The sequence below is a fragment of the Nicotiana attenuata genome, unplaced genomic scaffold (assembly GCF_001879085.1).
Source record: "Nicotiana attenuata strain UT unplaced genomic scaffold, NIATTr2, whole genome shotgun sequence".
NCBI classification, from domain to species: domain Eukaryota; kingdom Viridiplantae; phylum Streptophyta; class Magnoliopsida; order Solanales; family Solanaceae; genus Nicotiana; species Nicotiana attenuata.
This window is the reverse complement of record NW_017670696.1, coordinates 395,120-408,746: the sequence shown is the minus strand read 5'-3', so window position 1 is coordinate 408,746 and position 13,627 is coordinate 395,120. Positions and strand designations below refer to the sequence as shown.

The 13,627-nt window shown below is 38.7% G+C and overlaps 1 protein-coding gene across 1 annotated transcript; it reads left to right on the top strand.

Moving 5' to 3' along the window:
* Positions 1-1,976: 1,976 nt before the first annotated feature.
* Positions 1,977-3,444, top strand: LOC109242404 (probable glutathione S-transferase). Its single transcript, XM_019409270.1, has 2 exons — positions 1,977-2,420; positions 2,937-3,444. The coding sequence occupies exons 1-2, from the start codon at positions 2,112-2,114 to the stop codon at positions 3,297-3,299; spliced, it is 672 nt and encodes a 223-aa protein (XP_019264815.1). The 5' UTR covers positions 1,977-2,111; the 3' UTR covers positions 3,300-3,444.
* Positions 3,445-13,627: the final 10,183 nt, after the last annotated feature.

Sequence of the window (13,627 nt, the reverse complement as noted above, 5' to 3'; positions counted from 1 at the left end):
AGAATAAATTTTTATTCTTGTCAACAAAGCAAAGCAAGTGCACCAAAATAACCTAGTTGCCTTGTTTGACGTTTGCGTTTGCACCGACGACTTATCTTGTACAACACAAAAGATATACTCCTACTCTCCCAATCTACGCATTTGATTGGACACAAAATTTATGGCAAAAAAGAAAAGGACATATTTTCAACTTTGTCGAATCTAAAATAAGCCAAAAATATTTGTATAACTATAAATCGTTTCGTTACGTGAAAAATGAAAATTTTAGAATTAATTTATTCATAAATAAAAAAATATGATAGTTTGAGATAAACAAAAAAAGATAATATGACACACAAATTAGGACGAAAGGTGCATTACAATACGTAGAAGTCAGAAGTACGTTGCGGTAAATACTTACCCACACCGGGTGTTTACACCAAACTATATTAACTCACTATGGTTAATTAATTTAATTAGATGAGAATGCATGTAATTTACTAATGGTTAAATAATTGAAGTCCATATGCAAGACACATGTCATATCTATTGGTTTGGTATAAACACCCGGTGCGGGTAAGTTTTTACCGTAGGGTGCTTTGACGTACATGCAATTTTTTTTTTTTTTTGGTTGGTATAATCATCCCTTATATTGTATTCATTAGCTTGACTAATAGGACCTATTAAAGCAAAGAAATGCTCCTTATAGAAATTTTCTTCGTTACCGAGTGTTTGAACACGAAGCCTCTCATTAGAAATTTCTTTTCTTGTAAAATCTCTTAAGTTCCATAACGTACGCTTGAGAGAATCTAAGGGTACGACAACAACAACCCAGTAAAATTTCACAGGTGTGGGGTATTGGGAGGGTAGTGTGTACGCAGACCTTACCCCTACTCCGATGGAGTAGAGAGTAGTATGTTTGAGTTTCCAGTCTTTGATTTCCATATTGAGTCTCTTAAGCTCATTCATCATTTTTTGAGACTCTTTTAAGGAGGAATCAAGAATGTCCTACAATTCATTACATCTTTCACAGTCATAAGATCTTGCCTCGCTAGTTTCTCCTCTTGCCATAAAACAGTTTTCATTGTCTGAATCATCTTCATCTGTCCAGCATCCTGAAGTTTTGTTGATCTCATTTTCTAGGATTGTCATGAAGCAGAGATTTGCTATTTCTTCATGGTCTGAGTCATCCTCATCGCTCCAGCTTCCAAATGATTTGTTCTTGTTTCCCATAGACCCTGGGCTCAAGAAAACGAAAAAGAGGAAAAGAGAGACAATATATCAGTATCATCAACAGAAACCATGGGAATAATAACATCATAAGAACCAGAAAATAGATGAAACACATAACAATAACCAGTAAAGAAAGCCCGGTGTTATGAAAAATAGAAGAATAGTGTGAACACCACATAAACCGCTGACAGTCTAAGACAAACCCCTATCAGACTAGCCTCTCATCCAGTACGAAGTAGAAAAATGCTCGACTACCTCCTAACCTACAACCTAATGTTCGACCTCCACACCTTTCTATTTAATACTACCTCCGTTTCAATTTATGTGAACCTATTTGACTAGGCATGAAGTTTAAGGAAAATTAAAGACTTTTGGAATTTGTGGTCCTAAACAAGTCAAAAAGGGGCCCAGAGTATATGTGTGGTTATAAAAGCTTCTCATTAAGGGTATGATTGTAAGTTTAAGTTAAATTGTTACCAAATTTAGAAAGGGATCATTCTTTTTGAAACAGACCCAAAAGGAAATAGGTTCACATAAACGGGAACAGAAGGGGGTAAACATTAGTCTTTTCAAGTCTTACATAACACTTAATTTGGCGCCAGGCATACAAAAACAAAATATAAGAAGAAATAGAACAGAAAATAGTAAAAATAGGAACCTTCAACCACTCCCTCATATTTTGGGACTTATGCTTATTATAAAAGTATTCGGTCAATATGGAAACATATAATTAGAAAATTGTATTCTCAAAGAGGAAACATTAAATCATTTACTTGGTTTTCTAAGAGACTTCATTGATTTCCTTCTATAAAAGAAGACCACACCGATCAAGAGAGAACCACCACTGAGAATTCCTTAACATAGTAAATTAGCAAAGAATTGAGAAACAAAGTTGTGATATGGCAGAAGTGAAGTTGCTAGGTTTTTGGTATAGTCCATTTACTCACAGAGTTAAGTGGGCTCTAAAGATAAAGGGCGTGAAATATGAATATATAGAAGAAGATCGAGCTAACAAGAGCTCTCTACTTCTTCAATCCAATCCTGTTTACAAAAAAGTCCCTGTTCTCATTCACAATGGAAAACCCATTTGTGAGTCTATGGTCATTCTTGAATACATTGATGAGACATTTGAAGGCCCTTCCATTTTGCCTAAAGACCCTTATGATCGAGCTATAGCTCGTTTCTGGGCTAAGTTCCTTGACGACAAGGTAAATTCTTATCTGCATAATTTAATAAACTTTTATTGGAGACTAAATTAATTTTGAACGTTTTATTCCATATATGATGGTTTAGTCATGTCATGTGTCAATGTTCAGATCTACATATCCGTAAGTGTGAAACCAATTATAGTGGAGGTGATAAAAAGGGACAAGATAGTATTAAAATCGTACGGGAAGAAGTTGCTTCAAAATACCTACAATATCAATGCAGATGTTACGGAAAAAAATATGGCACAATGAAACACAAGATCTCTATATAAGTTGTATCAACTAGTTGAGAATATGTTTTAGTGATGTTAGTACGTTTACTTGGGTTTTATATTTTCTAGGAATTTTTTATTCGTGTCATTTCTATATGTCAGAAAAAAATATAAAGAGCTTGGAATACTTTTAATAATTTTGTATAGCAGTAGTGCGGATTTAAATGGAGCCGACTCTAACTTACTTGTGATTGAGAGGTAGTGTTGTTGTTGTTGTTGTTGTTAAGTTAAGAGCGTTTTGCAGGTGACTGCAGTACCGAATATTTTCCTTCGCAAAGGGGAGGAGCAAGAGAAAGCTAAAGAGAAAGTTTGTGAGATGTTTAAAGTTCTTGACAATGAGCTCAAGCATAAGAAGTTCTTTGTGGGTGACAAATTTGGGTTTGCTGATATTGCTGCAAATTTGGTGGCATTTTGGCTAGGAGTTTTCGAAGATGCCTCTGGAGTTATTTTAGTGACAAGTGAAAAATTTCCAAATTTTTGTAAGTGGAGAGGTGAGTACATTAACTGCAGCCAAATCAAGGAATCTCTACCTCCTAGAGATGAGTTGCTTGCTTATTACCGAGCTCCTTCTAAAGCTGCAGCAGCTTCTACGTCCGCTCCCAAATGAACACATTCTCAATATTCATCTTATGAAGTTTCGAGATTATGTGTCAAAATAAAATTGCGAATCTAGGACGAGTTCTGTAGATTATGTATACGTATGCAAAAAAAAATTAAAATATATGTTTATATAAGATTAAGCTTCTTCAAAATTAATGACTCTAGATTCTGCTTCTCTTGATCCTAATAAAACTACTTGTTAGAAAAAGCTAGCTTAGTCCCAGCTAGTCACTTACAGGAAGTGTCTCGAGTTACTGTTTTAATTTGTTTGTTGGTCCGTTATTATACAATAAGTAATCACATAATTATTGATGAAACAGTGGGTGACATAAGCACATAAGTCACTCATTTGTATAGGTAAGCATCGATCTAAAATGATACTATCACTTATATGTAGTATACAAGTAAGCTTGCATAAAAAATGGAGTTTATATACTTTTCTTGATCGACTATATATATGGACAGCTTTAAATTTCAATAAATCTCAGAAAGTGAAGACCAATATTTATTCAAAATCCCAAAATAAGGTTTGCGAGATTGTAAAGCCCCGGAATGTTTTGCTAAGTATTATGTTCTCGCTCAAGCTCTAAGTTGGATACAAATGTGTATGAGAAGTTATGAAGGTATAAGATACACAAATCTTATGTTTAGAAAGTTGAATGGATAGTTATAAGATGAGAGGAGTAAATTGAAATACACTGAAGTGTTTAAGGGATAAAAATGACCTTAGCCGCACATGACCTAAGCAACGAGCATATCTATAGATATATAATGAATTAATATTTGATCTATATATCAAAAAAAAAACTTTAAAGTCTAGTTTCTAACCCTTCAAACCGTTCATGATTCGCTATATAAAGTTATAGGCGTTTTACTTAATACTATCTTATCACAAAAATTGCCCGCATTTTTGGCTCCCAGGAGTGCGCCAGGCGCCAATCGGAACGCCAAAATTAGGAATAATTGTATCTGGGTGTCGTGGGCAGCATTGGGCGCGGATTGTGACGCCGAAAGCGTGAAGTTGAAATAAAAGGGACACAAATAGCCTCATTCTTTAAATATTAAACCTCCCCTCTCATCCTCAAGTCATCCAAGGGTTCTCATACTACCTAAGGTGAGTTTTCAATGCGATTAACGTTAGAATACTACTTCCAAACATCAATTCTAACAATATTCCATCTCAAAATCGCTATATTCTCAACAAGAACTCAAGAACATGATCTCTCCGCTAACCTAGGGTTTCGTGTTCAAAGTAAGTTTCGTAATCGCTTTCAACCACAAGTGTTAGAGAGGTTTATGGTTGATATTTGTTCCTAGAAACTACTACAAATACTTAGATTAATGATAATTCCTAGAAGGAGAGAAGAATCAAACCAAATGTTTCTATATTTTGGAAATCTTGGAACTTCTAGTATTGATTATTAAATTAACTATGTATAGAATTGTTTGGTGAGTTGAACCCATTGGATTGGAGCATATGAAGGTATTCAAAAGCAAAGAATCAAGGTCAGTAGATACAATACTTTCACTAAAGTTGTCTTCTCACAAAAATCATGCCATAAGTATTTGTTAGACTGTATAGGACGTTAATGTGAGCTCTGACTGGAACGACTGAACTCACATTATCCATTAGAAAAGATCTTAGATGATTATCATGGTTAATAATTCAAGAATAGTATGTTGTTTCATAAATCATATCTCATGCATTCATGACTTGCATATATTTCCTCATATATATACTATTGAAATTTCTTTTACATGATTTTATGGAACTGTTTTGATGGGAACTGTGAAGATATATTACTGTTTTAAATTTTGTGATATAAGAATTACTCAGAAAAATATTTTGGGCATTTCCTTAGATCTCTGCGACGAATTCATAGCCTCTAGTGATTTATGTTACCTCTGAAACTACTTGTGCTAGAGTAGGAGATTAGTGTACCGGTTGTTAGGACACTATGATAGAAGTGCCATGGTAAGGCACAAGAACGCGAGCATGCTAGAACCATGAACTGTGAGGCACCACAAGAATGAGGTCTAGGCTATCGGGCTGGGATCGTCCACCATACCCATCGTATGATGACATTTCAAAATCAGAATCAGAAAGAATGACAGAACCAATGGAACTCCCCAGAAAAGAAAAGAAAAAATGCTTTAGAAAATTTACAAAGATTTTTTCGAGAAAGTTTATATATTTATCTGTTTGAATTTATTTTCCATAAAAGAAAATAAAGAGAATTTTGTGAATGACAACAAGAAGAACTTTATACTAGATATATGAGTTGTTTGCTTCAACTCTTCATCATAAGCTTTTAGAATTTTCTTATATCATGCATACATACTTCTTTTAGAGTCTCGTTCCAACTTTAGTGTGAGAATTACTTTACTTACTGAGTACCGATGTGGTGTAGTGACATTCTCTTCATGGGAACCTACATTGACCGATGTCAATGTAGGCACAGATTTTGCAGGGAAGCGGGCTACGAGCTAGGATATTCTCCTACCATTACCAGCAGATTTGTTGAGCTCCATTTTAGTTCGTGGAGTTCGTTGATTCCAGAATTTTGTCTTACTATCCAGTATTTCATAGAGGCTTCATAGACAGAGTCAGAACAGAGTCATCGGTGTCCACTTTGCATTACATTGGGTTTTTAAGATAAAAGAATGAATTTCTTTTCAGAATATTATTTCATTTGAAGGAAAAGAATTTAAGTTAAATTATATTGAATTGAGAATTGAAAAGTCAAAATGGTTCGCTCGATCAAGTTAAGGCACCGGATGCCAGTTATGACTTGATTAGAAATCAGATCGTAACAGAGATCGGATCGCGACAGAGATTGCAATGAATTTCAGAAGGTTTATGTCACGATCCCAAAACCAACCCGGTCGTGATGGCGCCTATCATGGAACTAGGCCAGCCGACACAATTCCAAAACCAATCAATATTTTCATTCTTAGGATAAAATTAACGGTATTTAACAATAAACCTTTATAAAATATTTAAAACAAAACAACAGTGCGGAAAGAAAGCCCGACATCGGGGTGTCACTAGTCATGAGCATCTACTACAACCGTCTAACAACATCAAGACTAACATGGCCGGAAAAATCACTAAATACCACTAAGGGAGAATAAGGAGGGAGGAAAGCAGGTCTGCGATCACCAGGCAGCTACCTTGCTAACTCCGATGAACCTGCCACTGAGAAATCAACACCCGTTATCGGGTTCAGAAATACCTGAATCTGCATACAAGGTGCAGGGAGTAATGTGAGTACGCCAACTCAGTAAGTAATAAAGGTAAATAAAGGTTGAGCAGTAGTGATGAGCATTTAAAATCATATGCATCTCATAACATAAAAACCTCAGTGGAAATAACAAGATTCAAATAGCAGTTAAATTCTGAACATCTCGTAAAAATTCCAGTTCCAATTGAAGTTGCTTAAAACATCTGTTGAACATCACCAGTAGAGGCTCAGTATAAAAGAAGAGTGAAAACAATAATTTCATAAAAACAAGCCCCTCGGGCGAAGTATCACTCATATATATATATATATATATATATAATATTATATATATATATATATATATATAGCCCCTCGGGCAAGCCTCTCAGTCACTCGTGACTCAACTCTCATCAATCAACGCTCACACTCAGCACTCACGCTCAATAGGTAACTTATAATAACCGCTGCAGCGTGCAGCCCGATCCATAAATATATAGTCGACTGCGCTCACTGGAGGTGTGTAGAATCCGGAGGGGCTCCTACAGCCCAAGCGCTATATCGTTGCCCCGTGCAGCCCGATCCATATATATATATATATATATATATATATATATATATATCGCTGCGGCGTGCAGCCCGATCCATACTTACATAATCCTCACCATCAGGCCCTCGGCCCTCTCAGTCATCAACCTCACAAGCCACTCGGGCATTTCAGTAAAAAATCAGGGAACTCAGCCCAAACAACTTTCATATGTTTTAAAACTACAGTAATGAAACTCAGCCCAAAACCAACCCGGTCGTGATGGCGTCTATCATGGAACTAGGCCAGCCGACACAATTCCAAAACCAATCAATATTTTCATTCTTAGGATAAAATTAAAGGTATTTAACAATAAACCTTTATAAAATGTTTAAAATAAAACAACAGTGCGGAAAGAAAGCTCGACATCGGGGTGTCAGTAGTCATAAGCATCTACTACAACCGTCTACCAACATCAAGACCAACATAGTCGGGAAAATCACTGAATACCACTAAGGGAGAATAAGGAGGGAGGAAAGCAGGGCTACGATCGCCAGGCAGCTACCTTGTTAACTCCGATGAACCTGCCACTGAGAAATCAACACCCGTTACTAGGTTCAGAAATACCTGAATCTGCACACAAGGTGCAGGGAGTAATGTGAGTACGCCAACTCAATAAGTAATAAAAGTAAACAAAGGCTGAGCAGTAGTGACGAGCATTTAAAATCATATACATCTCATAACATAAAAATCTCAGTGGAAATAACAAGATTCAAATCAGCAGTTAAATTCCGAACATCTCGTAAAAATTCCAGTTCCGATGAAAGTTGCTTAAAACATTTATTCAACATCACCAGTAGAGGCTCAATATAAAAGAAGAGTGAAAACAGTAACTTCATAAAAACAAGCCCCTCGGGCAAAGTATCACTCATATATACATACATATATATAGCCCCTCAGGGAAGCCTCTCAGTCACTCGTGACTCAACTCTCATCAATCAACGCTCACACTCAGCACCCATGCTCAATAGGTACCATATAATAGCCGCTACGGCATACAGCCCGATCCATAAATATATAGTCGACTGCGCTCGCTGGAGGTGTGCGGAATCCGAAGGGGCTCCTACAGCCCAAGCGCTATATCGTTGCGGCGTGCAGCCCGATCCATGTATATATATATATATATATATATATATATATATATATATATATACATATATATATATATATATCGCTGCGGCGTGCAACCCGATCCATACTTACATAATCCTCAACATTAGGCCCTCGGCCCTCTCAGTCATCAACCTTACAAGCCACTCGGGCATTTCAGTGAAAAATCAGGGAACTCACCCCAAACAACTCTCATATGTTTTAAAACTAGAGTAATGAAACTGAATCAAACAATAAACAGGTAAAAATCATGACTGAGGATATGCTTTCGAATCAAAACAGTGTGAGGATAGTAGTAAAATACCCCAGAAGGTCCAAACAGTACGGCAGAAGGCCCCAAACATGGCATTCAGCCCAAGTTAACAGAATCATTTCTAAAACACATAGATATCATATAGAGTTTATCAAAAGATGCAACTCTACAGTTGCCACGGGACGGACCAAGTTACAATCCCTACTGGTGCACACCCACACGCCCGTCACCTAGCATGTGTGTCATCTCATTTATCAAAATAGTACGGAATTCTGGGGTTTCATACCCTCGGGACTAGATTTAATCATTACTTACCTCAAACCGGTCAAAATCCACACCGCGATGCTCTTGCCCCTTGACTCAGCCTCCAATCGCTCTGAATCTATTCACAACCATAACAATACCATCAATAAACGCTTATGGGATGAATTCCACAAGAAACTATCAAATTGGGACAAATTCTGAAATCCACTCAAACTCAGCCCTCGGGCCCACGTCTCGGAATTCGACAAAATTACAAAACTTGAAAACCCATTCACTCTTGAATCCAAACATACGAAACTAATCAAAATCCGACCTCATTTGGTCACTCAAATTCTCAATATCCACTATCCAATTTCAAGCCCTAAATTCTCAAATTTCTAGTCCAACTTCTCAATTAGATGATGAATAAAATCATAGATTCATGAATAGGATTTCTTTCTGCCATCTGTCTTTCCCTTCTCTTAGCAAAGGTAGGTTCAAGTCAAACTTTTTTTTTGGCTTGCGGGCTCGGGGACTGCAGGCAGCTCTTCCAGTTCTGTGTTAACTAAAATCCATTTGATGTCCCCCCCCCCTCCCCTCCTCCTTCCTCCATTAGTTTAGCTGCAACGGCCTCCTTGGCTTGGTTTGTGCCTCTTCCGTGTAACGCCCCTTTTTTTTCCGGAGGATGTTCTGTCAAAATTTAAACCATTATAGGTTAGAATCACTTACCCCAATGTTACTACTTCAAATCCCTTGAAAAATTGCCTCTCTCCTGAGTTCCTCAAGCCCAAAATCGAAAAATAAAGAACAAATCTCGAGCTGGGGTTTTCTGTCCAGTAAAAATGCACCTGCGGTCAAATACCCGCTTCTGCGGCACCGCACCTGCGAATTTCCATCGCAGGTGCAGAACCAACTTAATGAACCATTTTCCGCATCTACGGTCACACCATCGCACCTGTGGTGCGCACCTGCGGCTCATATTCCGCTTCTGTGGAATGGACCAAACTCCACAGTGTCCGCATCTACGACTCCCAACTCGCACATGCGACCTCGCACCTGCGGTCCCCAATCCGCAGGTGCGGATAAGACAGAAGCAGCAAATTTTTAGCAGCACCGACTCAATGCCAATCCTTTTGTCAACCACCCAAATTCACCCCGAGGCCCTTGGGACCTCAACCAAACATGCTAACAAGTCACATAACACCATTCGAACTTATTCAAACCTTCGGAACACTCAAAACAACATCAAAATACCAAATCACCCTCGGATTCAAGCCTAAGGATTTCCAAACTTCCGATTCCACAAACGATGTTGAAACCTATCAAACCTCGTTCGAATGACCTGAAATTTTGCACACACATCACGAATGACACAACGACCTACTCCAATTTTCGGAATTCCATTCCGATCCCGATATCAAGATTTCCACTGCTGATCGGGAAACGCCAAATTTTCGATTTCGCCAATTCAAGCCTAATTCTACCACGGACCTCCAAATCACATTCCGGACGTGGTCCCAAGTTAAAAATCTCCTAAGGAGCTAAAAAATCATAAAAATATAAATACGAGATTGAATAATAAAAAGTTAAAACTTGGTCAAAGCTTTTAAATTTAAAGCTTCAAGCTGAGAATCATCCTTCCATATCTGCTCCGATTCACCTGAAAACCAAAACCGATATTTACTTGTGACGATCCAAAGGGTCATCACCTATTTTCATACTCATTTCATACTTCCAAGGCCTTGAAAACCTCATTTGTAGTTGCCTCGATTTGCATGCGCAGTCCGGGCGCGTAGCCGGAAAGCTTAATATGAAATTCTGTGAAAAATGCTAAAATTTGATATTAAAATGAGTAAATTTGACTCCTATCAATATTTTGGGTAAACGGACTCGGACCCCTAATTTGACGGTCCCGGAGGGTCCGTAGGAAAATATGGGACTTGGGCGTATGCCCGGAATCGAATTCCGAGGTCCCAAGCCCGAGAAATGAATTTTTGAGTAAAATTATTTTTCTGAAATTTATGAAGAAAATTGAAATGAAAATTGGTTAGAACATGTTGATATCGGGCCCGTATTTTGGTTCCGACGCCCGGTACGGGTCTTATATGTGGTTTAAGATATAAGAAGTTTGGGTGAGATTGGACGTCTTTTGAGGTGTTTCGGACTTAAAACTCTAAATTTGAAAGTTCAAGTTTGAAGAAAAACTAGTGATTTTGAGGTTTGATTCATTGTTTTTGATGTTATTGTGGCGATTTGATCGCACGGTTAAGTTCGTAGGATGTTGTTGAGTTAGTGCAAGTGATTGGTTAGGAGCCCCGAGGGCTCGGGAGTGTTTCGGGGGTGTTCGGAGTGATTTCAACTTAGGAAAATTGCAGGTTTTTGCTTCAGCTGTTGCAGGTTCCTTTTTGTTCTTCGCGTTCGCGACGCCTTCTCCGCGTTCGCGAAGCTTTGAGTCTTCCCTTCATCGCGTTCGCATTCCTGACACACGTTCGCGTAGAGTCATTTGGCTCTGGGGACTCAGCTTCCTTTTCCTCTTCGCGTTCGCATACACCCACTCGCGAACGCGTAGTCTTGCAGATCCCTTTCATCGCGTCTGCGTGAAGGTACACGCGTTCGCGTAGACCAAGTCCTGGATCCCCCATCCTTTCCTCTTCGCGCTCGCATTCTTTCCATCGCGAACGCGGTGGTCTACCAAGTTTACCCTTCGCGAACGCGACCCTCCTTCCGCGAACACGAAGGTCAATTTTGCCCAGTTATTTAAGATGTCCAAAACAGAACCAGTGACGGGAATAACATAACACTTCACGAACTCCTTCTTCTCCAAGGTTCTAGGGCGACTTTTAGAGCATTTCTTCATCTAAACTTCTTGGGTTAGTAAATCTTAACTCGTTTCCTTCATTTTCCATCAATATTTGTTGAATTCCTAAGCCTAAAACATGTAATTTAGGCTAGAAATTGGGGGAATTGGGTAGAGTTAGGGCTTTTTACTTTTTCTTGATTTAGACCTCGTTTTGGGGTCGTATTTGAAAACAAATTATATATTCGGACTCGTGGGTGAATGGGGGATATGCATTTGGTCCGAACCTCGTGTTTTGACCAAGTGGGCCTGGGGGGCGATTTTTGGGATTTTGGGAAGAAAGCTTGGAAATCTATAATTAGGCATTGGGTTTGATTTGTTTAGCATATATTGATACTATGAAGTCATTATTGTATAGATTTGATTGAGTTGGAGCCGAATTCGAGAGGGAAAGCGGTTGTTGTGGATTGATTTGGCCGTGGAAGTTGAGGTAAGTGTTTTGTCTAACCTTAGCTTGAGGGAATAGGAGTTGAGTCCTATTTGCTACTTGCTAATTGTCGAGTACGATGTATAGGCATGGTGACGAGTATCGATACATTGGTGTCTAGCATGACCGTGAGTCCTTATATTGCGAATATCCTGGTTTTGTTATAGCTTCCATACTTAATTGATGATTTCTATATGTTGTAAAGAGTATGTGAAAGGAAATTGTGATCTTTGAAATTCGTGGAGCGTTGGCCCGAGTGGAAATATAAATTGTGAAGGTATATGAGATATTTAAATCCTTGGAGCGTTGGCTCAAGTGATAATGCGAACTATGAGACGAAAGTGAAAGAAAGAGAAAGAGTTATTGGTTTATTCCCTTGCCGGGACGTTTTGTTGTTTTGTTGATATTCTCCCTTGCCGGGACATGGAAATTTATTGATATTGTTCCCTTGCCGGGATTTAATTGTTTAATTGCATTCCCTTGCCGGTATTTCTATCATTATTTGTTTACTTTCTTGCCCCTTATTTGTGATTGTTGTTTGGGTGAGGAAGAGTGATAAAGCACGAAGGGTGATGTCGTGCATTGTATGATATTTGTGGATCGGGTTGCGCGCTGCAACAACGCTAAATGATATGGATCGGGTTGCACGCCGCAACAATGATATTTGTGGATCGGGTTGCACGCCGCAACAATGCTAAATGATATGGATCGGGTTGCACGCCGCAACAGTGTTGTTATATATTGGGATCGGGTTGCGAGCCGGAACAATTATTGATACAAGTGTGTTTATTTTGGATATTAGTTTCTTTGTTCGCTGTAAATTCTAAGCTGCCCTTAGACTGTTACTCTGGATTTACTGTTAATACTGGTATACCCCGCAGCATGTTTCCCCCCTCCCATCTTTACTTGTTTATTCCTGCTTTACTTTCCGCTGTATATTATATAACTGCACAGGTTTAATTGATAGTCCGGTCCTAGCCTCGTCACTACTTCGCCGAGGTTAGGCTAGGCACTTACCAGCACATGGGGTCGGTTGTGCTGATACTACACTCTGTGCTATTTTGCACAGATTCAAGTTTTGGACAGCAGCAGCAGTAGCGTGGGAGCAGGCCTTCGGTCCAGTGAGACACCGAGGTAGCCTTGCAGGCGTCCGCAGGCCCGGCGTCTCCCCTATCTTTTACTTTAGACTGTTAACTCATTGTATTCGAGACAAACAGATATATTTCTTTCAGACATTGTATTTAGTATTCTTAGATGTTCGTGAGTATTGTGACACCAGTCTTAGGTAGAGGCTTATGTTGAATTTTTCCGCATTTCCATTCAGTTTATTTTGTTAATTTAAGACTTCAGCTTATTTAGTTAAATCAGTTGCTTTTATTTTAATGCTGATAAATATTAAAAAGGACTATGTTGTTAATGATAAAGTAATTAATGTTTGGCTTGCCTAGATCCCAATAGTAGGCGCCATCACGACTCCCGAGGATGGAAAATCCGGGTCGTGACATTACTTAAGTCATAATACATCATACGGGGCTAGTCATGCCCGAGAACTGACGAGCGAAGTGCAAATGCTCAAAACGATCGGTTGGATCGTTACATCCTCCCCCACTTAAACATACGTTCGTCCTCGAACATGCC

Coding starts and splice junctions, on each gene's coding strand:
- LOC109242404 (XM_019409270.1), top strand. CDS start 2,112: ATGGCAGAAGTGAAGTTGCTAGGTTTTTGGTATAGTCCATTTACTCAC. Junction 2,421..2,936: donor CTAAGTTCCTTGACGACAAG/GTAAATTCTTAT, acceptor AGCGTTTTGCAG/GTGACTGCAGTACCGAATAT.